Raw genomic sequence first — 26,640 nt, 5'->3', positions numbered from 1 at the left:
TTTCAAACAGCGATATCTCCCTCATACGGACTCCTTTTTTTGAGCAATTTTTTTTTTGTTTTGGGGTAGAATTTTGTGATCTACACATTGGTGCAAGATGTTTGAGCTCTCTGTTCCTGAATTTTTCTGCAAATCGCAAATCCCAATTTTTGCAACTTCAAATGCTTAGTACGGGCTCATCTGGACTCCAAATCAGGTTCTTTTTTAAATGAATAATTTTTTGTCTATTTTCCGGATCTGCAATCAGATTATAGGCTTGTGTGGACAAAAATACCACTTTCAGAATTAGGTCTTTTCTTTGGATTATATTGCTTCAAAATTGTTGTATATTGCTAAGTACCAGATTTGAACACCAAGAGGAGGTTGTAAACAGCAAAAATCAAAAGTCCACTAAGAGCTACATTGGCAAGTGGCCTATTGTAAATGCACTGCCTATAAAGTGCCAAATCATACATTAAGGGGGGTTAATTGTTTATTTTTGCATTTTGAGAGGTGCATACATTGATCTCATGGAGTCTTGTCACATATATCAATCTGGTTCATGACCGAAGTTGACAACAAGGAATTATCCTAAATGGAGTGCTTTGATGCTTGATCATCTAAGATAACATCAGGAAGAGTTTCCTTATCTCTCAAGATATTGCCACCTAATCCTACTTAGAAACATCTTTCTACACTTCTTCGCTTTCTGTATCGGATTATGAGTGAGGAAACTTTTGCTCCTTTTAGTACGGTAAGTTTTCCTCATGACGTTTGGATGGCTCTTTGGGAAGCATATGGAGATCCACGAGTCCCTCCATTTCCAGAAGACATTCTACCTCCAATCACTCCAGTTATAGTACCTCCAACTCCAAATAAGATCCCACCTCCTAATGCTCCTGTTGCTTCTACTGATCCAGTTCCAACAACAGATGCTCCTAATTCAGTGCAGCAGGATTTACCATGTCTTCCTACTTCAGCTTCATGGGATGACTTCCTTCCAGACATTGCAGAGTTGTTTGTGGAGTCTCACATTGAAGATGTGAGAGACATCATTGATGACATCAATCTTCTCTTTGTTGAGGAGACTTCTTCACTCGTTGTGAGGGCACACTCTGACCCTCAACCACTTGATCGTTCTGACATCATTGTGGATTCTTTACAGCAGATGGAGAAGGTCTCTTTCACTTATATGCATGATGTATGTCATAATGGGGGGGTCTTGATTACTCCATCCATTCATGCATCCTTCTTTATTGTACTTTTCTCTCTTTTTGGGGGAGGGTTTTTCCCATGAGGTTTTCCCTTTTTCTCCATTTGCAGAAAGATTTCATTGCATTTCAGCATTGCATTGTACTTGAGTACCTAACATGGCCTCGTAGTCGGGACCTATTATGCATTTCATCATAGCTTTTGTGAGCTTAAGTGCATTCCCCTAAGTTGCACTTGAGGGGGGGTGTTAGTGTAAATAATTATTATTTACGCTCTACTTAAGTTTACTTAGGATAAATGCATTATTTTATTATTTCTTAGGATAGACACCTAGGAGTTTGCGTACTCATATGAGTTGTCATGTGGACAACACTGGAGTAAGCAACTCTATTTTAGCACATGGTGTCTACAACACTGGAGTTTGCATAATCAACTGAGTTGTCATGTTGACAACACAATTGTTCGCACTCTTAATTAAGCACATGGTGTCTACAACATCATTTTATGTGACACACCTTTGTAGGCTTAACCTCTCATCATCACACTGGCTCTTGTGCTTAATGGAGGATAACCCATTCCTGGTGGACATATGCTTAGTTGTGAGGCTTATCATATTGCTAACTCCTAGACATTCTAGATGCATCTTAGAGGCCTACAACACTAGAGTTTGCATAATCAACTGAGTTGTCGTGTTGACAACACAGTTGTTGGCACTCTTAATTAAGCACATGGTGTCTACAACATCATTTTACGTGACACACCTTTGCAAGTTTATTCTCTCATCATCGCACTAACTCCTGTGCTTAATGGAGGATAACCCATTCCTGGTGGACATGTGCTTAGTTGTGAGGCTTGTCATATTGCTAACTCCTAGACATTCTAAATGCATCTTAGAGACCTTTATATACAGGCACCTCTAGTGTACTATACAATCAATTGAATATCATATTGTTATTCTAATCATACTCTGTTGGTCTATTTGTGCTAGTTATTGTGCTTCTTGGTATTGGGTGAATTTTTCCCTAAGGCAAATTCTTACATGGTATCAGAGCTATACCAAATTCTTACACTCCAACACATAAATAATAATGGAAAAATGTCAAATCTGTCATATCAAAATCCTTGCATAGGTCTTGTTTAATATTTGCAATCAAATGTGTTGAAATGTGGGTAATTATCAAGTCATCCACATGAATAAGAAATAGAATATCATCACCGAAGTGTTTGATATAAAGATTATTGTCAAAAGGGCAACATGAAACCATGAGCAACCAAGTACTGATCAATCTTACTTGGTGGTCTTTTTCAGCAACCTTGAAACCAAGAGGCTATGTCATGTAGACTTTGTTGTCGACAAAAGTCTAAACACAACCAACGGGATTAGTTAGTGTTTGAAAGGTTGCGTGATGGTTGAGTTACCCCTTCGAGAGATATATGTACATCGTTTGAATTGGACTATGGATCATCATTGTACTTGTGATTGTATACTCTGCTTGTATTAATAAAATAGTATCTTGTTTTGTGTCATATTCTAGTCTCTTAATGCAATAACTATCTATTTACCTTGTACAGTAAACATTCGGCGTCATTGCTTATCGAACATGGTATCGTAGATGTGTTCTGAAGATTAATGCCTAACTTGCTCAATAAAGATCGAAATAAAATAAAATAAAAGGATGATGAGCGCATAGCACAGGAAGCATTAATCCTCAAGCAACAGGCAAAACGAAGGCAGAAATTTCAACAGCTCGCCGATGGGCACTGAGGTGGTTTCAGTGAAGGAGCACTAACCGACAAAGTGCATTCACCTAACCGACCAAGAAGTACTAAAAACTTGTTCGAGGAGATGCAGCAAAGGTTGAATTTGGTTGACGAGACAAGGGAGTTCCTAAACTTGTATACACCAAGGGTAGAGAATCCGAACAAAAGAGAAAGAATCTACATGGCTCGAGGTGCCAAAGGAGCACAAGCGTGGGGTGAACTATTCATCCCCGATACACCAAACGAACAGATACAAGTTGAGAATCGAACAACCTTGTTTATAGAAGAACCCTTCAAACCACAGAGTAACGCAGTTGTCCGGAGTAGCACGGTTGTGCAGAACAACACGGGTATGAAGAACAACGCAAATGCACAAAACAGTGTGGGCGCACAAGTAGCACAGATCCAACAAACAAGGCAAAATATAATGACAGAGCCAAAGGAAAAATTACCTAAATTTAATGGCAATGGGACAGTCAATCCAGTCCAGTACTATAAATGTGTGAAATGATATGGACTGCAAATGGTGTAACAGACAAAGATGACTAGATCCATCAATTTCCAGCTACCCTAAGAGGCATAGGAATCAATTGGTTTTCAGATATCAACCAAAAGAAGCTGCCACATGGGCAAAACTTAAGAAAGAATTTACAACAAAATTCTGACTACTCAAGCATGACAATGAGATCGTAGCAAAAATTTACAATACAAAACAGGGGAAGAATGAAACAGTCCGCGTATACACGTGGAGACTAAAGGAGTTGGTAGGGAAGATGGAAAACCCACCAACGGACAGATTGAAGAACAGAGGGTTTGTCGAAGGACTACGACCAATACTGCAGAAAAAGATGAAAAGAGGACCTTCGACATCGTACATTGATGCATATAACCACACAATGGACTTAGAGAGCAAATACAAAACCGGGGAAAAAATGAAAGACAAATCTTTGGATTAAAAAAACTCATCCTCCAAAAGCAAAGATGAGGAATCAAACAAAAAGGTCTAGGCATTACAAAAAGATATGTTACGTATGATGAAATAGAACCCTTGCCAAAACAGAGAAGGGGAACTATGCTCTGCAGACTGCAAGGAGGGCCACACAAAGGGCTCTTGCCCTAACAATAATTTTGCGATATCTGACAAATTGCGGGACATGCCACCAAAGAATGCTTGTTCAATATGAAAACAAAAGGAGACCAACAAGTGTTATTGACACAAGAAGTGCCCACCTCGGGAGCTACAGGAACAAATAACAATGCGGCAACTTCAGGAGGGTATCGAAACAACAACCAATGCAGAAGAGGAGGTAACAACAATAACGGGGGATGTAGCCAATTACAATATGATCCTATCAGACAGCCAATGATACAATGTTGTGCGTGCAACCTCTGGGGCCACTTCGCCAAAGATTGTACTATGAAGGGAACACCACAACTATTGTGTAAATGGTGTGGGTCTTGGAGACCACGGTGACTCAAAATGCCCTAAGCCCGGGAGAACCTATTGACCACAGAAAGATGCGAGGACAAAACATTAGCAATAACTTGCACACAAGTGAAAAAGGCAACATACCCAGATTTGAAAGAGGAAAAGAAAAGGATGCAACAAGTAAAAACAGCAATAGAAAAAGAGATTAAGGAAGAAAGAATGCAAATGCAGGACACTGTCGGTACCTCAAGGAGGAACCAGGTAGAACAAAACATTATATGATAGGTAATGCAAGCAGAAGTTCCTATAAAACTAAATGACCTTCTTGCAATGCCTCAGTTATGGACAGCAATCTTAAACATGACACCATCCCCAAAGGCAATGGATGAGCCAAGGAAGAACACCCATGGTGGAAGCAAAACTACCATAGTAGACCCAATGCTACTTGTGCTAAACACAGGAAGGCACCCTGCAGTAGTTGAGATGGGTATTCTTGAAACCATCCTAACAAACACCATTGTGGATGATCGGGCGTAAATGTATTGCCTAAGGAAACGTGGAAAAAGTTGGGATAACGAACCCTATGGCTGCCTATATTGCCTAAGGCAACGTGGAAGTTGGGACAACCAACCCTATGGCTGCCTACATTCCAACTACTTAGCGCAGATCAACACAAAATCAAGCCCCTTGAAACTCTAATGGCGCAAACCGTAATGATCGAGACATAACCCTTCTTACTCAACTTTGTGGTCATTCCGTGAAAAGGAAAGGTTACGACACCATACTCGAACGGGGTTGCTGGTACAGGCAAAGGTGAAACATGTCTAGAAAAGGAACACTCTGTCCATGGAAAGAGGGGGTCGCAGGTTCATAATTGACCTACACACCCAGATGGTGGAAGATGTAGCGTCATCAGACTCCAGAGACGAAGGAGACGACGAAGGGAAGAAAGGGATGGAACCCAACTAAGAAGGAATCCTGAAACTAGGAGGATTTGACGATGATAACTTGGACTCGATGAATGGCCTACTACATTGGCAAATGGAGGACTATAAACTCTTTCCGAGTTGCCACATTTTAGGGGTGAAAGGAGGAAGTTACCAATTCGTGAAATGAATCTAATTCGAGCACATAAATCGAACACGTGGATTCAAAATTTTGTTTTCCTAATTATGATTCGTGGAGGATTTGTGTATATTTAAATCAGTATATGTCTGTGTGTGTGAATCTATGGATCAAATCCATTACAATTATAAGAAAATATTCGAGAAAAACAAAATCAAAAAAAAAATCTGGAAGAATTCAGACGGATCCAACCTCCAGGGCACGAATCCAGTAACTAGAATAAAACCTTTCGTGTTGCACAAGATTTACTAATTTTTTTACATCAGCATATTGTAATTCTAATGAATTATATCCTCATTTTACAACTCTATTATAAACTGGGTGCTAGCAATCTATGTGCAGTAGAGGTACTTTGGTCTTTACAGTGCTTAGCAGGAGTTGATAGTGAATTTACTATAGGTTGTGTTATGTCGCACACTTTACTATTCTATCTATTTCAGCTCTTAGTTACACAATAAATTTATAGCATTGCCTTCTCTCTAAGGCTTTTCAAACCCAATCCAAAGTACCATTGGGGTGAAGCAGAGTTGCCCTCTCTCCCCCACTTTGTGTTGCATTTATATTGATGAGCTTGAGGCTTTCCTTCAGGATTCCTCGCTCCACGATGACAGTTGCTACTTACACCAAGCCATGATCTTTATTCTCCTCTTTGTCAATGATGTGATTCTCTTAGCATCTTCTCTCAGGGGCTTCAGAGGCTTCTTGATAGGTTGGCCTCTTTATGTGACCAGTGTCAACTCGTTATAAACCTGAGTACGACTCGTGTTATGGTCTTCAACTATATGAAGACTTCAAACCTCCATTTTTGTTTATAGGGCCAAGATATAGAGATCGTTTCTTCATACACTTACATCAGGGTAAGGATCTTTGGCCCCTATTTTAACATGAGACTCGTTGTTCAACCTAGGATTAATAAAGGGCTAGCCTCCCTTGTCATGTTAGAGAGACAGTGCTTCAAACACCATTTTCATGACACTTCCTCCAAATTTTCACTCCTAGACTTTTTGGTCAGACCCACAAATTTATATAGTTTAGTGGTTTGGGGCCCCATTTCAACATGAGACCCACTGTTGAGCCTAGGATTAATAAAGGGTTAGGCTCCCTCGCCATGTAAAGAGACAATACATCAGACACCATTTTCATTGCACTTCCTCTTTGGTTAGACTGACAGTCTTATATGGTTCAATGGTTTGGGGCTCCTCTCTCCTAGACTGCAACTGATCCTTGGTTGAGTGGATTCAGACGCTTTCCACTTTTCCCAAGCGGATCATCAAATGTTATCGTTCCACTCCCCGCAATGTTATTTTGGCAAAGTTCAGGGCTCAAACCTTCAAACTTACAGTCGTCTTCGATCTCATTTGGTTTCTTCACTGTCTCTGGGGCTTTGTGGATTCGACTGGTGACCGATACAAATATTCTTACCTAGCTTACTAATCTTCAGTCACTATTGCTAGTTCTGATCCAACCACTAGGGCCCCTGTTTGTGTGCTCAAGCCCGCTGCTGGTACACTCAAGCCACTACTCTATTGGGTTTGATTTGGGTTAAGATTGATCATCTCCCTCCCTATAAGTTCTCTGGATGCTCCCATTCACCTCCTCCCCTCTTGTCAAGAGCTGAACAGGCAAGTAAAACTCGATATTTATAGACAATACATTAAAACAACTTGGATCAACCCTCTAGGAGGGTTGCATCCACGGATGGCCTTTTATGTCGAGCACTTCTTAGATATTTGTGATTGGATTATCATGCGTCTTGCATATTTGACCAAGCATTAGTGCCATGTCATTTGTATCTCTCCTAGTTCCTTTAGAGTTGGATCCCACTGGCTTAGATACTAGACTAACCATCTCACATCAATAGAGAGGACTGCATTTGTCATTTACGTACCTTGGCAGAGACAAAAACAAAGATTCACTTTAACTTTCATTGTCTCGTCTACTATTAAGATCAAAGTGAGGTTTTACCATCTTTTCCAAAATTGTGGGACCTTATCAACTTTTTTAGTTACATTGACTAGCATTGCCTGGTGCTCTATCTTATGGAGGCCACTTAGCTTCGAGATGATACTTTACGGATTTTTTTCCTCAACAACAAGGTTTGGTTCATTATATCACCAACTTTTAAGCGCCTGTTGTCGGTAAATTTTATATTGTAGCCGACAAGTAGAATTGTATCCAAACGAGTGTGTGACGGTTGAGTCAACCCTTCGGAAAGGTATATGTACACCATCCGGAATGGACTTTGAATCATCATTGGGGTTATTGTAATAAGCATATTGCGTATATGAATAAAGTATTTGTTCTACGTTATATCGTGCTATACTACATGTGTTAATTATCCTTTTACCCTGTACAGTAAACATTTGGCGCCATTGCCAATTGAACCTGAAACAAAGGAGGTGTGATGAAGATTAATGCCTAATTTGCTTAACAAGGATAGAAATAAGATAAAAGATAAGGATAAAATACGCACAGCACAAGAAGTTTTAATTTTAGCATAGCAAGCAGAGCACAAACAGAAGCTTCTACAAATTGCTGATGGACACTGAGGAGGTGAAGGGGCATAGACAAAGGGAGTGCACTCACCTAATAGGTCAAGGAGTACCGAGGAATTGCTGGAGGAGACTCGACAGCGATTGAATTTGGTAGAAGAAACAAGGGAGGAGTTCATTAACCTATATACGTTGAGGGTAGAGCAGTCGAACGAAAGGGAAGCAACTCACACCGTTTCAAGGGCCGAGAGAGCATGAGCATGGAGTGAACACTTCATTCCCGATACACTCGAAAAAAGGATACAGGAAGAGAATTGAACAACTTCGCTTGAGAAAGATCTTTTCTCACCAAGTAACGCGGTTGTTAGAAGTAGGACGGTTGTCCGAAGCAGCACGGTTGTACAAAACAGCGCGAGTGTTGTGTAGCGGGTATTTAGAACAGTGCGGGTATTCAGAACAACGTTAGTGCTCAGCAAGTACCTCAGAATCAGAAGAAAGTAGTAATGGCAGGTCCCAAAGAAAAATTACCAAAGTTTAATGGTGATGGAATGGTAGATCCAATCAAACATTGCAAAACATGCGAAACCATATGGACAACAAATGGCGTGACGAATGAGGATGATTGGGTCAAACAGTTCCCAGCAACCCTACGAGGTGTGGCAATTGATTGGTTTTTGGACTCCGACCCTCAGAAACTGACTACATGGGCGGATGTTAGAAAAGAGTTCATAACAGAGTTCTGGTTGCTACAAGACGATAATGAAATAGTAGCGGAGATATATAGCACCAAGCAAGGAAAGAATGAAACAATCTGGGCCTATGCCAGACGGCTGAAAGAGTTGGTTGGGAAGATGGAAAGTCAACCGACGAACGGATTGAAGAAACAATGGTTTGTGGAGGGGCTACGATCAGCTTTGAAAAAGAAGATGAAAATTGTACCACGCATTGTACGCCGACGCATATAATCATGCGATGGATCTGGAAAGCGAACATAAGACAAGTAAGAAGAAAAAGCATAAGTCATCGGATTCAGACGATTTGTCATCCGAATAAGAAACTTCGAGCATTACAGAAGGATATGCTAAGAATGATGAAAGAATTTAAGAATTTGAAAAAGAGTCCAGATTCAGTGAAGGGAGGACTGTGGTGCACTGATTGTAAAGAGGATGGCCATACAAAGGGCTCATGCCCGAAGAAACAATTTTCTGACATCTGCCAAGGTGCGGGACATTCCCTAAAGGAGTGTCCATTTAACATGGAATCAAAAGGACACCAGCAAGTGTTACTAATGCAGGAAGTTTCTACCAGAAAGAACACAAACAACGATGCAACTTTGGGAGGATATTGCAACAATAATAGACGCGGAAGGGGTGGCAATAACAACAACAATAACAATGGAGGCCGGAGTCGAATATAGTACGACATGAGTGGACAACCAATGATACAATGCCATGCGTGCAATCCCTCGGGCCACTTCGCTAGAGACTGTACTACGAAGAAGATGCCACAACTACTATGCAGATGGTGTGGTCCAAGGGACCACAAAGATTCAAAATGCCCAAAGCAAGGCATAAATCTATTAAGCATTGAAACATGTGATGAGAAGGTATTGGCAGTCACACGTGAGCAAGCGAAGAAAGCGAAATACCCTGATGTAGTAGAAGAGGAGAGGTTACAAAAAGCACGAACAGAGTTGGAAAGGCAAACAAAACTAGGAAAATCACAAGTAAAAGACACTGCCGAAACTTCAAAAAGGAACTTAGCGGAAAAAACATAAGGCAAATAATGCAAACAGAAGTTCCTATTAAATTAAATCACCTTCTCACGATGCCATAGTTGCGAAAGATTATTATGAATGACATCGCTCCCAAGAGTGACAGAGGAAATAGGAAGGGATAGTAATGGAACAACGGCAGCAAACCCGATGCTACTGGCACTTACAACAGGAAGGCATCCAGCTATAGTTGAGATGGGCATTCTGAGCACCGTACTGACAGACACAATTATAGATGGAGGATCAGGAGTGAACGTGCTACCAGAAGATATTCAGAAAACGCTAGGACAACCAACATGGCATTAAGCCTCTAGGGATCCTGATGGCACAACCAATAACTATTGGAACACAGTCATTCCTGCTCGACTTTGTAGTCATCCCGCTAAAAAGGAGATATGATGCCATTTTTGGACAAGGATGGCTCGTACAAGCAAAGGTTAAACATGACTGGAAGAAGAACACACTATCAATGGAGAGCAGAGGACAGAGATTCATTATTAATTTACACACACAAATGGTGGGAGAAGCCAGATCGTCCGATTCAAAAGGAGAGGACGAAGGGAAGAAGCAAATGGAACTGGACGAGGAAGGAGTCCTACGGTTGGAAGTTGGATCGAAGGACGACGATATGGATTCGATGAACGGTCTATTTCACTAGCAGATGGAGGATTATGAACTCTTCCCAAGCTGCAACGTGTTGGGTGTCAAAGAAGAAAAAGAAGGAAACGAGTTTTTGAAGGAGTATAGAGAAATAAAGGAGGAAGAAGCGCAAGTGGATAGACATCGGCCCATACTTCAGTGAGGATAAACCGATGAAGTATGAAGAGCCTACGGTGAAAATAATGAACTTGGGAGATGAGGCGATTACGGCTAAAGCTAAAGGCATCAAAAGAAAAGATTCCATCATACGGTACACAGTGAACGGACCACGCAGAAAGAAAATGTTATGCCGCACCACACATATAGTAGAAAGGTACCAACAACAAGGAAAACACATCATACAATCTGCACAGGAAACAAAGAGGAAGGGCATAATAAAAACTTCAGTAATACAGAGTGAAGATTCTAAAATCAAGAATACAGTTATTGATGCCATGCAGTGGCAGCGGATGGAATTCATAGTACCAAATTCGAGGATTGCGATTGAGAATAAGTTAGGCAACATGGAAAGCCTAAGGGAAAGATTGCATAGTCTTAATAAACTCGAGAAAAAGCAACTGTTGGCACAATAGGCCACGGAGGTGACACAGAATAGGCACAAAGCATGGCATGATAAGCATCTAAAAATAAATAAGTCCCAACCTGGCCAGTTAGCACTAAAATATAAGGGGCGTAATGAGGTTAGGCCTGGAAAGTTCAAGGTGAAATGGCTCGGACCATTTAAAATCCGAGAAGTAGACAACAACAGAAGTATTAAATTATGGACATTTGATGGAAACGAGGTGGCAGAAAGGGTTAACGAGTCAAAACTCAAAATTTAACGTCAGCAAGGCAACGCACATGATGGGAGCTGAAACTTCATTTCAAAGTTAGAACCCTAGAACGAGCAAATTCAGAAAGAAAACAAAATAAAGTAATAGTAGAAAAAGTAATAAGTAAGAATATAAAGTAGGACAATAATTGAAGGTTCAGACTAGATATGACGTCAAAAGTAGGAAAAGCATACCATATGAAATCTGGAAGACATTAATTGAGCAAACCACATGAAGCACTACAAGAGAAGACCGTACGGCCATTGTTGAGACCATACAACTAAGCGAGTCATAAAAGTGGATACCGTACGGCCTTCTAAAGCAGACAAGGAAGTACCATACGGCAAAAAGGAAGCAGGCAAGGAAGTCTCATCCGGCTTAAGACAAAGCAACTGTACAGATCCAAGAAAAGACCGTACGAACCAGCTAGAGTACCGTACAGTACATTGAAAAGACTGTAATAGAAGACACTATATGACATCCAAGAAAAGGGGACCGCACGGTCAAGGGCAAGGGTGTTGTACGGACTGGAGTACAACATCACCGTACGGTACATGAACACAACCGTACGACCAATACGGAATTCATGAGGAGTAAGTACAAACTCAAAATAATATCTAAGACCATATGGCATAAACAAAGAAGAAAGTAAGAGAAATATTTCATAGTACAGCAAGCCGAACAAGTTGCCATCACCGTACGGAAGGGACTAATGTACGGTTAAGAAGAAAAGTTGTCATACAACTAAGCAAGCACCATACGGTGTTGAAAAACATCGAACGGCCCTTTAGGGGAGAGCAAAGCAAGTGCACCATATGGCTAAAAGTTGTGAGGAATCAAATCACCTTACAGACTCTCTTGAATGGAAGGAGATTGCAGTACACTGGTAGACACAGAAGAAGGGTGATAAGAGGTTCTAAAAAAAAAAAAGACAACAAATCAAAACAGTCCATAATGAAGAACGTATGCTACCGAAGGGAAGGGAAAGACATAAATAGGTAGTAAAACATAAGGGGTTGGCAGAAAGAGCGTGGGATTGGAAGAAAATCACAAAAATGATGTGTTCCATGGACTTTTCTGTGGGTTTGAGAGTGCTAATTTGGTCTTGGCGGCAAGGGCGCTACCCCTCGACCCCGCCCTGTATCGCGCTTAGAGCAAAGCCCGAGAGCCCCGCGAGGGCACTGCCCCTCGACCCTGCTAGGGCCGATGCCCCCTAGACCCCCAGTAAATTCAGTTATCAGTCGTGAGAAGTGTGACCAGTTGATATGACTTGGAGCTGCTGCAGGCATAGAGTGTCTATGTGCCAGAGGTGGAGAGAGCACTGGACCAAGCCTTTCGAAAAGGATGCTACGCTTTGAGGGACTCGGAGTATGTGTTGGACGTAAGGTTGTCTTGGTGGATGCATAGAGAGCTCGGGAAAAGCTGATCATCCAATTGGAGGCAGTAGAGCGACACTTGGCACAGCGTACCCAGGTGTTTGAAGCAGAGAAGGCAGCACAGGTGGCCATCAAAGTCAGCGTAGCTAAGGTGATAGTATTGTGTTAGCGGAGACTACAGGTGCAACGTGTTTGGAGACCAATTTGGTGCAAGCATGGGAGAAATGTGAATGTGATGTGACAGAAAAAAGATCTATCCTGTTATAGTTAGTCACAGTTAGTGTATTCTATTTTGTTAATTTGTCTTGGATATTTTGTAATTGTCGTTTGGAGACGACTTTTTTTTTGGGGGGGGGGGAATGATGTTGTCAACAAATTCTATATTGTAGCCGATTGGTAGAATTGTATCCGAACGGGCGCATGACGGTTGAGTCGCCCCTTCAGAAAGGCGTATGTACACCATCCAGAATGGACTTTGAATCATCATTGGAGTTATTGTAATATGCATATTACGTATATGAATAAGGTATTTGTTCTACGTTATATCGTGCTATAGTACATGTGTTAATTATCCTTTTACCCTGTACGGTAAACAGCGCCCATGTCCCCCACTAGGGCATGAAGTGGCAGTTCTGCGCTCCTGCTCCCATCCGCATCATATCAATGAAACCCTTGTTTGTTGTCATGTCCCCATTTTGGAGTCAATTTGATTTAATTAATTTAATTAATTAGGTTGTCCAAAATAATGAATATTTTATGAGGATGACTAATTAATTATTTTAATTAAATAAATAAGTGGTATTAAGTTAATTATTTATAAAGTTATCAAATAAATAAATATTAAAAGGTAACTTTAAATTTAATTAATTTAATAAAGTGACTTGAATTATAAAATATTTTATAAAATCACTTTATAAAAAAAATCAAGAGTTCCCCTTTCGAGTACATACATGGACTTTGTAAAAGGAAAAAACAAGTAATATTAAAACTCATGTATTATCCCACATTGGCAAGACGGAAGCATGGAGCGAGGAAGGGATTAAAAGAAAGAGGATAGCTCTCATTTATTCATGGTTGGAAATATTAAAGAAATTGAAAAATTTTCTGAAGATTATGTCTCAATAGTTTGAAGGACAAAATCCCTTCAAGCTGGAAATCTTGACGCCATTGAAAGATATGGTCTTGAGATTCAATATAGTAGCAATCCGAAAAAGCAGATACGAAAAAATAGTTCGAAAAAGCGGAACCAAAAAAGCAGACTGAAAAAGCGAGTACGAAAAAGCAGTTTGAAAAAGCATAACCGAAAAAGCAAGCCGAAAAAGCAGTTCGAAAAAAGCAAAGCAGAAGGGGTAGCATTGAAGGAAATTATTACAGCCATCTACAACCGGCATTTTTTAGGGCTGATTTGAGGAGGGTTATTACAGTGGTATCAGAGCCTGCTTGCAAAGTGTTTGATGAAATGTCAAACAACTGAAGTATAAAGATTTTTGGTGTTTGAAGAAGTTATAACCTATTGGGGCCATTACAGTGGTATCAGAGCTATAAGTCCTGCCATCCTATGGAGGTCTTATAGGGAATTTGGATAGCCAGATAAAGAGAAAAATGTTTGACAAAATGAATGCCGGTCCAGATCAAGGAAAGGAAAGATTCTTACAATTATTAGACACCTTAGCACAGGAACAGCGATCAGCAGAGCAAAAAGCACAGGAACAGAGTCAGAGATTTGAGCTTATGATGCAGATGATGGCTTGTCAAATGGGGTTGAATGCTAATGTGGGTGGAGGAAATAATCAGAATGGTAATAATCAGGATGGGGCACATAATGGAGGCGAACAAGTTGGGAACAATTTCGGTCATGCACCCCAGCAAACTAGGATAGTGAGTTCGCGGCCCATGATTCCCATATTTCCTCCTAGAGCTCCAGAGCAGCCCGTACCAGAGCCCCAGATCACTGATATACAGGACCAGCTGAGGAGAGATTGGGAAGCCGGAGGTCTAGATTTTATTGCTGCAATCACCTTTAGGGAGTATATAGATGTGCGAATGAAGCATATGCCACGTGGACATGACATGAACCAGAGCTATGAGCTACAGAAGAAAGTAGGGAAACTTCAGTTACCATATTATGATGGCTCGGAGAAGTCTACAGCAAGAGCTTGGGTTCAAAAGCTTGACACATACTTTCAAATGAACCCTATGCCTGAGGAAGAAGCTATTAAGTATGCAGCAATTCACCTGGATGTGTTAGCACACGAGTGGTGGCATCATGGTATGGTCACTATGGGTCATGCACACATTACCTCATATGTGGAGTTTACGAAGAGACTGATTGAACGTTTTGATAGGCCTAAGGATCGTACCTTCCCTATGACAGGCAGAAACTTGTATGAGTTTAACAGACATGCTAATTCAATACAGGGAGACATTAGCACATCTTCAAGTAATGGTTTATCTGCATCATCTTCACAGGCAGAAGGGGTTTCAAATGTTGTGCAGGTTGAGCCAATTGCATCAGAAGGTGATATCACAGGCACACCGGATTGTGTGATTGACACAGATAGTGATTCCAGTATAGTTCGGCTGGATGAAGTTATAGCAGTTGAGGATACTGTCATGTTTGAGGATAGTACAGTTGATCAGAAAGTGAGCATTCAGAACTTTGCAGAAAATGAGTATCAAGCACAGTTGAATGCTTCTTCACATGAGATAGAGGCTAGTAGCTCTTCACTTGGTTTGGCAAGCCAACTGAAGACAGGGGACAAGGATATTGTCGCGGCTTTATCTCATCATGACAGGATGCATGGATTGATTGAGAATCACATTTGGATGATTCAACTGCAAGAGAGACAGAAAGGAATCACAACAGGTTCTTCTTGTGACGACTTACAGCAGATCAAGCAAGGCATAGAGGCAATGAAGTTGGCTCTCCAGGATTCTAAGAGACATGTGGATGAGCGTTGTCTTGAGGTGAGTTCAGTTCGGGAGTTAGCGCATATAGCAGGGACTCAGTTTCCTTTTATAGTCGGGTCACATGTTGATGATGATATGAGTACGTTTAGCATTCACAGTCCGGATTTAGAGACTGTAGACAGGTTCGTGAAGTCAGTTGGTATTGTTCACATTACTCAGGTGAGAAGTTTACTTGAATTGCCAGTTGGTTTCCGTTCATGGATTAGATGTTGGGATCCTTATCTTAGTACGTGGGATCATTTTGACCGGAGATATTTATCATTCTTTGATAGTAGTATCTGTTGCACCATCATGGACTTGATTAGTAGTTTGCCAGATGTAGTTCTCATCCATGCCAGCAGCTTGTTTGATGCTGGAATTAGTTTTTACACACCTTTGTTGGGCATTGTTCATGTATCCAGTCGACCATTCTTGTTGGAATGGGTTGATGATCTCTCAGATATGACAAAGTTTACAGAAGAGTCCCAGAATCTGATTATTACAGATGAAACCCAAGGGGATGTTGTGGACAATTTTGAGGACTTAGTCTCCTCAACAGTTTCCTTTCATACGAAGGTTTATGTTGATGCTTCAGTCACTCCGTTTGATGATACAAGTTCAGCAGTTGGACAGCAGAATTTGGATGGTAGTATTACAGACAATAGCTATTATGAGGTTACTCCTTTGGACAATGTACCAGGGGTAGAGTATAGGAGTTTGACCAGCCAGCACAATCATGTGTCTAGTCAGCTGAGAGTTAGTAAGCGAGACATTGCTATCGTTTGCAAGCATTTCGATGCTACTCACCAGTTCTTAGCAATTTGTGGATGGGGTTCTCCTACTAGTGATGAGCAGGGAGGCAGTTATCTTTCCTTGATAGAGATCCACTCTTTATGGGAGGCTATTCGGATTCTGAGACAGAATTATATGCAGTTGGTAGCTGACAGAGATTATCTTATGGAGTGGGGGAGTACAGCATACGAAGCATTATTGGCCAAGGAAGATGAGGTGAGTGAGCTTACTCGGCAGCTCGAGGTGACTTCTGAGATTCTTGAGAGTACACAGTTGGCTTTCGAGGAGTCACAATTTCATTTGGCTAAGGTGACCGTGGAGTTAGAGCGACTGCAGTCTTTACCAGATTCTGTACAGTCACAAGCTGTGGTGTCTAGTGATCCGAGGATGTCCATGGTCGAGATCGTCAAAGACAGTGGAGATGGGAATGCATCCATCCTTGATACTAACATTGGCATATCGGGTTCGTTCCCACTAGAGTCAGGATCAATTGAGTTGGGTGTTGCAGCAGATTGTTGTGGTATGCCTGACATGGTGGTGGCCTCTAGTACTGATGGCATGGAGACTAGAGATGTTGTATCAAAGATCATGTGTGATATTGGTGAGCCGGCAGTTGGCATGGTTCCTGCTAGTAATACTACTCCCTTGGTGATGTCTTCGAAGGTAGTAGTCAGTTCCAACATGGTTAATGATCGATTGCAGTCTGAGCCACTGACTAAGATTGGCGCATTCTATCGGCATTACACTGTGAGGTATGCTCATCAATTTACCTTTGATGACCATGTTGATGAGATGATGATACAGAGATGTACTTTGGTTCCTAGTGCTTGTCATCAGTTATGGGATGGTTTGACGCCTCGGGATGAGAGTTGTGATGGGCATGACATGGCGATAGGTTTTGCGGTTGACAGCTTGATAATACATGACTTAGAGCAAGAGTTTGGGAGTGATGCTTCAGCAGTTGTTGTTATTGATTCTACGCCTTTGGCTATGACATCTCCTGACTTAACTAGTGATCAGTCACAATGGATTGTATCACTTGTTCATGGTGAGCTGTTGACTGAGGTTGGTTCTTTTTATCAGTATTATACTGCAAGGTATGTACATCAGTTAGCATTTGATCCTTGTGTTGAGGAGTTGATGGCAGGCAAATTTGGTTTGGGTTCCATTTCTTGTTGTTTATCTTGTGATGTCTTTTCACCATCAACGGTGCATGGGAGTTATGGTTATGAGACAGTGGCCGGTGATCTGCAGAGTTGTGTTGACTGCAGGAGTTGTGTAGTGTGTGGATTCTCCATACTTGGTACAGTTTCATTTAGGAGCGTTCACCATTGTTGCAGAGTTGGATTATACATTTCGTATAGGCCAGTGGGATGCATTGATGGTATTTACTGTGTTGGCAGCTTGATTTGCCCACTTTACTTGGGTTCTGATGTTCTAAGAGTTTGTGTCTCATAGGTTTCTAACTGTGGCAGTTGTGATTTTGGAGTTTGGTTGAGCTGTAATTGTCAATTTGATTATGGATTCCTCTTGGTTATATTGCAGAGGATATTGCAGGAGCCTATGTTAATTAACAGTGGTATAGTTCATGACTACATTTGGGATCCAGGCAGATTGATTGGTTTATTGTTCAGCCATTGCTTGGGGACAAGCAATTTCAGGAAGGGCGGACTGTCATGTCCCCATTTTGGAGGCAATTTGATTTAATTAATTTAATTAATTAGGTTGTCCAAAATAATGAATATTTTATGAGGATGACTAATTAATTATTTTAATTAAATAAATAAGTGGTATTAAGTTAATTATTTATAAAGTTATCAAATAAATAAATATGAAAAGGTAACTTTATATTTAATTAATTTAATAAAATGACTTGAATTATAAAATATTTTATAAAGTCACTTTATAAAAAAAATCAAGAGTTCCCCTTTCGAGTACATACATGGACTTTGTAAAAAGAAAAAAAAAGTAATATTAAAACTCCTGTATTATCCCACATTGGCAAGACGGAAGCATGGAGCAAGTGAGGAAGGGATTAAAAGAAAGAGGATAGCTCTCATTTATTCATGGTTGGAAATATCAAAGAAATTGAAAAAATTTCTGGAGATTGTCTCAATAGTTTGAAGGACGAAATCTCTTCAAGCTGAAAATCTTGACGCCATTGAAAGATATGGTCTTGATATTCAACACAGTAGCAATCCAAAAAAGCAGATACGAAAAAGCAGTCCGAAAAAGCGGAACCGAAAAAGCAGGCTGAAAAAGCGAGTACAAAAAAGCAGTCTGAAAAAGCAGAACCAAAAAAGCAAGCCGAAAAAGCAGTTCGAAAAAAGCAAAGCAGAAGGGGTAGCATTGAAGGAAATTATTACAGCCATCTACAACCAGCATTTTTTGAGGGCTGATTTGAGGAGGGTTATTACAATAGTATCAGAGCATGCTTGCAAAGTGTTTGACGAAATGTCAAACAACTGAAGTATAAAGATTTTTGGTGTTTGAAGAAGTTATAACCTATTGGGGCCATTACATTTGTCTCTTGCCCAACATTAATAAATTTATCTTATCTTTTCTTTGGAGGTTAGGTAATCCTCAGATATATAAAATTCAATATTATAATGATTCCTTCCTCCTAGAAAGAGAAATTGGTGTGTTTTCAATTTGACTGGATATACAAAAAAATAGAAATAAATCACATGCACAAAAAGAAAAAAAATTTAAAAGAGGAATTGGGGAACAAAGCAATACATGAATATATGAAACTCTATACAGCATTAATATAAGCAGTATTTAAAGAATTCTCTGATGAGCAGCCTGCTTCTCGCATAGTTTCAAATATTTACCAAAATGAAAGCCCCTTGTACTGTTAACCTCAATGGATAAGCGTAGCATAACATATGATAGTACAATGACAACAACCCTTAGTGGGAGCGTACTCTACAGACTAGGAAATACAGTTAACAAACATTTAATTTCACATTAAAAAAATATATGAAAAATATAAGGTAATACATTCAGGAGAAGAAATTTGATTAAGAGACGATCAACAAACCTGTTCTTGCAAAGCCCGAGCAAGAGCCATGTCTGAATCTTCCTGGCTGAGGGAGGTAAATGGCCGTCTTGAAGATTGTTCGGATGATAAGTCCAACTCAGAACTTATAGATGTTTCTGGCTGTGGCACTTGTCCATTCTCTTTTACATCATGTGTTTCTCCTTCTTCAATCTTAGCACTTGCCCTCTTATCATCCTCCATGGAACAAGCTTGGTATTAAAATAATTTTTTCCTCAAGCAAGCAACTGTCCAAGAAATTGTACGATAGTTGTTATGCATTGCACAAGACAAAAACAAAGACAAATAGTCTTTTCTAATTAATCCATTGATTTTAATGCCAAAAAAGGCCTCTCCCAGCAAAAGAAAATCTTAACAAAAAAATATGGTATGAATACCATCAGGTATTATATCTTAACCTAGACCCCAATATGGATACAGCTGGACAAGACGTTAATAAAAAAACACATACAATATTTTACACAATTTCCTAAATTAATAGAGGAATTTTCATTGCTTCAAATGCAATTAAAACACATAAATGCTATATAAATAACTATAATAGGCAAAAATTGTAGAATTGTACTGGAAGATAGAGACACATTTCAATAGATTTGGTGCAAAAATTGTAGAGTTGTACTGGAAGATAGAGACACATTTCAATAGATTTGGTGTAGACTTGGTTTATACCAATTTTTTTAAAAATCTTTTTCAATTAAATGTGGAAAGATTTACATCAATTTTTAAAAAGGTGAAATCGCATGGTTGGAAAATCAAGGCTCTTTGGGCACACAATGGTTACAGCAATCAATGTGTATCCAGACTGTATTGGATTTGTAACCAAATCAAATACAGGGATCCGGGTGCCCAAGGAGGACAAACGCGCTTCTGACTGCTCCGTTAAAAACACAAACTAAAATCAGCTCTTGCTTGTTTATTTCCCATTTCTTTCTTTTTCCTTATTAATTTAAAAAGGATTATACATGTAACTACAAGGCATTGCCTCCTTCCATAAAAGTACTCTCACTGCTACTAACATGTCGATGCCTGTATATGAGGTTACCAGTTTATTTTCTAATCACAAAGAGAGTCACATGCATTTCAACCTTGAATCAATCAGCCTATTTGAAAACTAAACCATCCCTTATTCTGCAATATCTCATCATCCCTCTCACAGTAAGTTCTAGCTTAATCAAATTATATGGTGTTTATGAATTTTCAAACAGTATAAACATTGTATATATGAATATATGAGAATAGGCTACATTTATGTCCATGATATATGCTTTCAGCTATTACGAGTAAAATAATAGTAAACCATTTTTTCAACAAGACCAAAGAGAGGTCTTTGCCAACTCTACTTAAAATTCAATTTAGATGATGTAATACCAGAATGGGACGAAAAAAACAGCTGCAAGAACTCTGAATTACTGATTCATTATAGCACCTTGGAACACAATTGAGTCAACAATTCCACCTGTATAAATTAATTTTGTCAAGGACAGTTCTATTGCATATGAACGCTGAGAATGATAAATAATAGAAAACAATGCAACTGAAAACAATACAATATTTCCTAGAACAAATAACAGAAATATACATAGATATTTAGAAAATCACGTTAGAAGAGGGACAGTTAAATGATTCCCAGACTGCTCAAATTATTTAGCAAAGGCTGTTGAGGATGATTTCATTTTATATTAAACTCATCTCCACAAAAGCATATACAGATGCCTGTTTCATTTTCTACCTACCCAGCTTATATTTGCAATAAATAATATGCAAAAACTGGCAGCTAATTGTGTGCACTACTCTGAAAGCATTTTCTTGAAAGATTCATCATACCTGACCATCCACGCCCAAATCAGAGAATCTAAGTAACCTAATTTCCTGTGCAAAAATAAAGACTTCATCTCAATTTGCATTCTTGAAGACTTGTCAAAAGTGTCCTCTGTCTCTAGTTTCATTCAAGCCTTCTTCCAATTGCCTTGCCTCAATTGGTACATTGTCATGACTTGTTCCATTCAAATTCAAATGATAAATACAAAAGTAACTGGCAAGTTAGGCAATGGGCTGTGATGCAGGTATGCCTCTGAGTTAACCCAAAAAAAATAATACAAAAGTGATTATTTGTGTCTCTTTTCATCGAGAACTCAAAAAGAATACACAAGCAAAAAACTCAGTAAACATCTAGACAGCCTTACATGGAATTTCAAAACAAACTCAACAAACTTAATTTTCAATATTGAACTTGTAATAGATGTGCTTGTGATAACCACTAACTGGATTACTAATTTGATTATCCAATAGGTATGGATACACCTATTGCTCTAGTAAATCTTGGATTCTGGGGTTTCATTCAAACTTTCACATCTTCTCTTGGTGATTCAAGACTAGAAACAAGGTATAGGTTGAGGAAAAAAGTGAAAAAGATAGTAAAGCCAAAATACTTCTACCCTATGCTAGATACTAAACCCTAGCCTAGCGTTCACAAATGTTGCAAAGAAAAGCTTCTGGGAAAACTGTAGATAATGTAGAGGAGACTTTCATAGTCCATTATATTGAAAGGGAGCTCTTCATTTCAACTGTAGTCTACTTTGAATATAGAGTTACGAATTCCCTCATTGAGATGAATTACCTACACAGAGTAACCTGGAATATTGGTGATTCACTCCAACTTCAATGTCTGTTCTATTATATTTTCTTTACAATGAAACTATTGTTTGAGGAGCACTTGGCATGTTTAAAGCACCCACAGTATCTGTTCAATGATTGTCACCTGCGGACTTGTCTTTTGCAATATTCTACATTCCTTGCACTTAAGGTACTGTTTGCCTGATGTTATTGGTTTAGGGTTCAGGTTGAATTGGCTTTTTGACGCTTGTCTCTTTGGTTTAGGGTTCAGGTGGCTTCTTTAATCTGGTATCTCTGGTTACAGATTCAAGTGGTTTTCTGAGGCTTCTCTTTCTGATTGCATGTTCAAATGGTTTCTTGAAGCTTCTCTCCAGTTGCAGTTTAAAGTATTATTTAGTTTTGGAAAATCGTCCACAACAACATTAAGAACGAAACTAACATCTTTATATTCAAAGTAATGCACAATATATCAGCGTAACGCAGGACAGGAGAGAAAATAAAGATTCAGAAGGCCTGGTAGGGCAGACACCTATCCTCCTTAGCTTACCAGGAATAAGCATGTAATACATTCATGTGCTGAGAAGAAGGAGAGCACTAGCAATGACTGAGTCCTAATTTAACCTTTAATTTGCATTAATGGGAAAGCAAATAATAAAAAGAGACTCCCTTTCCCGGAATGAGAAAATTGAGGTAAAGAAAGCATACTAGCTTATACTCTAATTTAACATTAACGACAAAGCAGATAAGCAGAGACACTAGGCCGACGATGCAGAGTACTAATAAGGAGAAGCACATACTACCCAGCCTCAACTTTACATATCACTATCTCTAATTAGCCTACAAGACAATTACCAGAAATGTTCAGCCTCTCCAAACGTGTTCTCTTTCTCCACGGGTATGACTCAAAAAGATTTGCAATTATTTCTCTCCATCGCATAATAAGGCACGAAGCGAAAAAAAAAAATCCGTAAAACATCAACCGATAAAACAGAAGAAGAACAATGCGAAACTGTGATGTAAAGTGCATATCTGAGAAGTCTAATAATTACCTGAACAACTCGAACTGGAATATGGGCGCGCTTATGAAACCCTCCCTCACAACAGTACTCTCGAGTGCCTTGCGGTTATGTGTTGGAAAAGAGTATGATCTGGATGAGAACTACCCCCAGTTCCTTTTAATCTACGGCCTCCTTTTCAAGTTTGGGCCCACTTTTTATACAACCGTTTATACAAACCTCAGAGATCAACATTTGCCTGGACTGGAATCTAGTACCAAATGATTCCGTTGCGCCGACTTTCCTGTTTCCCAACTTTTTAAATTATTGAAAATGGCGAACGACCCTTGGTTCTCGCTGATATTTGAGTGAAAGCTATCCGTTCCTTCTCCACGAATGAATGAATGAGATAGGCATTTCTAAATTTCTAAAATGTCTAATTTTTCATTTAGGTGCGTTAAATTGTGATTGAGAATTAAACTACGTAATTTTTTGATGAATAGTCTTGTTTTATTAAAAAAATATACTTAGAATATAATTCACAGAAAAGGGATCGAGAGATACAAGATCACTCCACGAGAGAGTTCAAACAGCCTAAGTCGGATCTAAATACACGGCATCAACCGAAAATAGCAACTATTCATCAAAAAAAAAAACATATATAGCAACCTCAGGCTGCCAAAGCAATGGCAGCCGAGGGGGGAGGATCATCTGTCATTGAAACCCCAATCATTGGTAGGATTGGGGGGCGGGCTAGGCACAGACCAGCCGTCATCAGGAGCAGTCGCAGAAGGGGGTCAGTGGCAACCTCCGCATCTTTGACCTCAGGTCGTAGAGGAGAGATCGCCAGCGCCAGGCGGGGCCATTTGCCAGCATTATCTCAACGAGCGCCAGGAGGAGGAGCCGGGGACCAGCCAAAATATGTATTTCAATTTTGGTTCAAAAAAAATATGTATTTCAATTTGGTTCAAAAATAAGTATTTATAATTCCACCTAATGATAGGGAGAATAGGGATGAACCAATCACTGATTCATGCTTCTTGTCTATCTCTAAGACTTAGGGTGTCTTGCTAGACCACCACATGGACTTCTAGAACCTTTTTCAAGTAAAGATACCCCAATTCAAAACCCTACTGCACTGTCTTGGTCAATTTTCACTTTTTGTTGTCTACCAAGCTCTCATACTGGATGAAGAGCATTCAAGGTCTTCAACAAAATTAGGTTTTTAGACCATTCTTCTCAACAACTTGCAGGATCATGGAAAGAGTCTCAACACCTTGCAATGTGCTCCTTTGGCATGCTAAAACAACTTTCTATGGTTAAGTTTCCACCCGGTTGCACCCTTTCTCCTCAAAATAAGGCTACAAGGAAGAGCCCCAATTAGCCCTATTTCACCTACAAAATAGGGATTTGCTCACTTTTCTTCCACTAAACCTTCCAAGGTGTCTTCATGGGTGTATGTTCATTTAGTGAGAGCTTTGAGATTTTCTAGGTTTTAGGTCGTAGAATGGTCGTACATTCCTTGTTCTAATTTTGAGGGTTTTAAAGGGTTTACAAGACCACAATGTTGTTTGGTCTTATTAGGTGCCAAGATGGATTAGTGGAACCTTTCCCTTCCACCCAAAGGACCTCCTCTCACTTCTTTGCAATCTCCATGTTCAACTTTCAAAAGTTCTCCATGACCCTACAAGAAACAAGCTTTGTAACAACACTATTCCCTAGCCGGGCATGTTTTAGCTAGCTTAGGGCAAGAGCTTAAAATTGCTTGCCAACATTCTAACAGGCCCTACTTTCGCCATACTATAGTACATTGAGTATACTCACTATCCCTAAGAGGTTGTACAATTCCAACGGTGGGATAGTGAGCTATGCCATTGTTAATGCAAGTTGTTGATAACAGGACAACGAACTAGTAAAAATGAAAAGATTTTTAAAACTATGAAACAAAAGACTATCAAAACAAACTCCCTAAAGAAAAGATGTCCTAAACAATCCAATCTACCATGAAAACTAGTACAACACACAATAACACTATTTGAAAGCCTTAACAACTCATAAAATCAGTCTTTTTGCAAGCAAAAACCATGCTACAACATGTTGTCCATACAAATGGCAATCACTTATGTCTAAAATAGGGTTTGGATAGTATTTATATCTCCTCCTAGGTCTTTCCCTTTCATCCTTAGGGTTTGCATCGACCTCCTTCAAGTTTCGAAAGGCAAATCCACAATTTCTTGCAAAATCAACATTTTTGCAAAAATTGCAAAATTGCAATATAGCAACCTTTGCAATTTTTCTTGCTTGCTCTTTTTAACACTTCTAACTTGTTATTTAAGCTATCCCTTAGCAATTCCATGTTAGGGACCCTTCCCTAAGCTAATGAATCATCCCTTTGGGTTACTCATTGCCCTATGGCAAGGTATGCCTTGATTTTTAGGCCAAAATAGTGACTTTTCTAAGGACATTAAATGACATCCAACACCCTAGCTATCACACCTAGGTCCAATGACCCTTATTCTACTTACAAGGCTCACTTGGAGCATCACACAACAAAAATGAAAAGGTGAGGGTCGTATGATTCAAGGTGCCCCTGCATCATACTCCTCGCCAAAGAAGCTAAATCCCCTCTAGAGACAAAAGGTGGAGATCTATGCCTTTAAGCTTAAACTGATTCTCAAGAATCCATGTAACCTCTGAGACTGGTTTACCATGCCATTTGACAAGGTATTTGTTGTATGCGTCATGTTTAGTCTTGGTATGAATCTGAGAACCCAAAATCCTCGCTGCTTGAAGCTTTGGCTTAGGAGGTAAAGTTGTTGTTTAAGCATCCTTTTGAGCTTCTTCCACATGTTGATCCACCTTAGTAAGAGGGCCTTTATACCTGACCAAGTCTACTACATTAAAAATGGGAGAAATAGCTAGATCCTCTAGCAACTCAACCTTGTAAGCATTTTGCCCATACTTAGCTAGTATTGGACATGGGCCAATTCTTCTCATTTGCAGCTTTGTAGAGGTTCCCTTATCCATTATGGCTTTGTTAAGGTGAACCATAACTAAGTCCCCTACACCAAAATGGACTTCTCTCTTCTTGAGGTCAGCTTTGTCCTTGATCTTCTTGGTGTTATCCATAAGGGACTCTTTGACTTGCTCATGCACTACTTTCATTGATTGACTGAAATCTTCAACATAACCATTGTTAGGTACTTGTCCATCTAGGTTTCTCAATTCACATACACCCCTAGGATGTATCCTATATACAATCTCAAAGGGACTCTTACCCGTAGTTCTATTAATGCTATCATTATAAGCAAACTATGCTTGGTGAAGGACCAAATCCCATGTCAAACCATACTGCTTGGTTAAGCATCTTAACAAGTTGCCAAGTGCCCTATTGAGTCTAACCATCAGTTTGAGGATGGTAGGCTGAACTAAAAGAGAGATTGGTGCCTAGCCTTTGTCATAAGGATCTTCAAAAATGTCCCATAAATTTGTTATCCCTGTCAAATACAATGCTAGTTGGCAAACCATGAATCCTTGCAACTTCCTTGAAAAACAAGTAGGCAATATGACTTGCATCATGAGTGACCTTGCATAGAATAAAATGACTCAG

The 26,640-nt window shown here is 39.7% G+C and overlaps 1 protein-coding gene across 6 annotated transcripts in view; it reads right to left on the bottom strand.

The window, feature by feature from the left end:
* The window catches only part of LOC149545108 (E3 ubiquitin ligase BIG BROTHER-related-like), a 75,914-nt gene extending 52,734 nt beyond the window's left edge, over positions 1–23,180 (bottom strand). For 2 of the 6 annotated variants that reach the window (XM_089790514.1, XM_089790517.1), the window contains exons 1-3: positions 23,085–23,180; positions 20,791–20,878; positions 19,405–19,649 (exon numbers count right to left, since the gene is read on the bottom strand). In XM_089790514.1, the coding sequence (XP_089646640.1) occupies positions 19,405–19,605 (201 nt within the window). In that variant the 5' untranslated portion in view covers positions 19,606–19,649; positions 20,791–20,878; positions 23,085–23,180. Of the gene's footprint in view, positions 1–19,404; positions 19,650–20,790; positions 20,879–22,887 lie in introns of all 6 variants that reach the window. The other 4 variants (XM_089790513.1, XM_089790516.1, XM_089790518.1 and 1 more) reach the window with 3 other exon arrangements.
* Between the last annotated feature and the right edge of the window lie 3,460 nt (positions 23,181–26,640).

Source organism: Cupressus sempervirens, chromosome 7 (assembly GCF_028749045.1).
Source record: "Cupressus sempervirens isolate cs-2001-9-10 chromosome 7, ASM2874904v1, whole genome shotgun sequence".
NCBI lineage: Eukaryota > Viridiplantae > Streptophyta > Pinopsida > Cupressales > Cupressaceae > Cupressus > Cupressus sempervirens.
The sequence above is the reverse complement of the archived record's forward strand: the minus strand, read 5'-3'. Positions and strand labels throughout refer to the sequence as shown.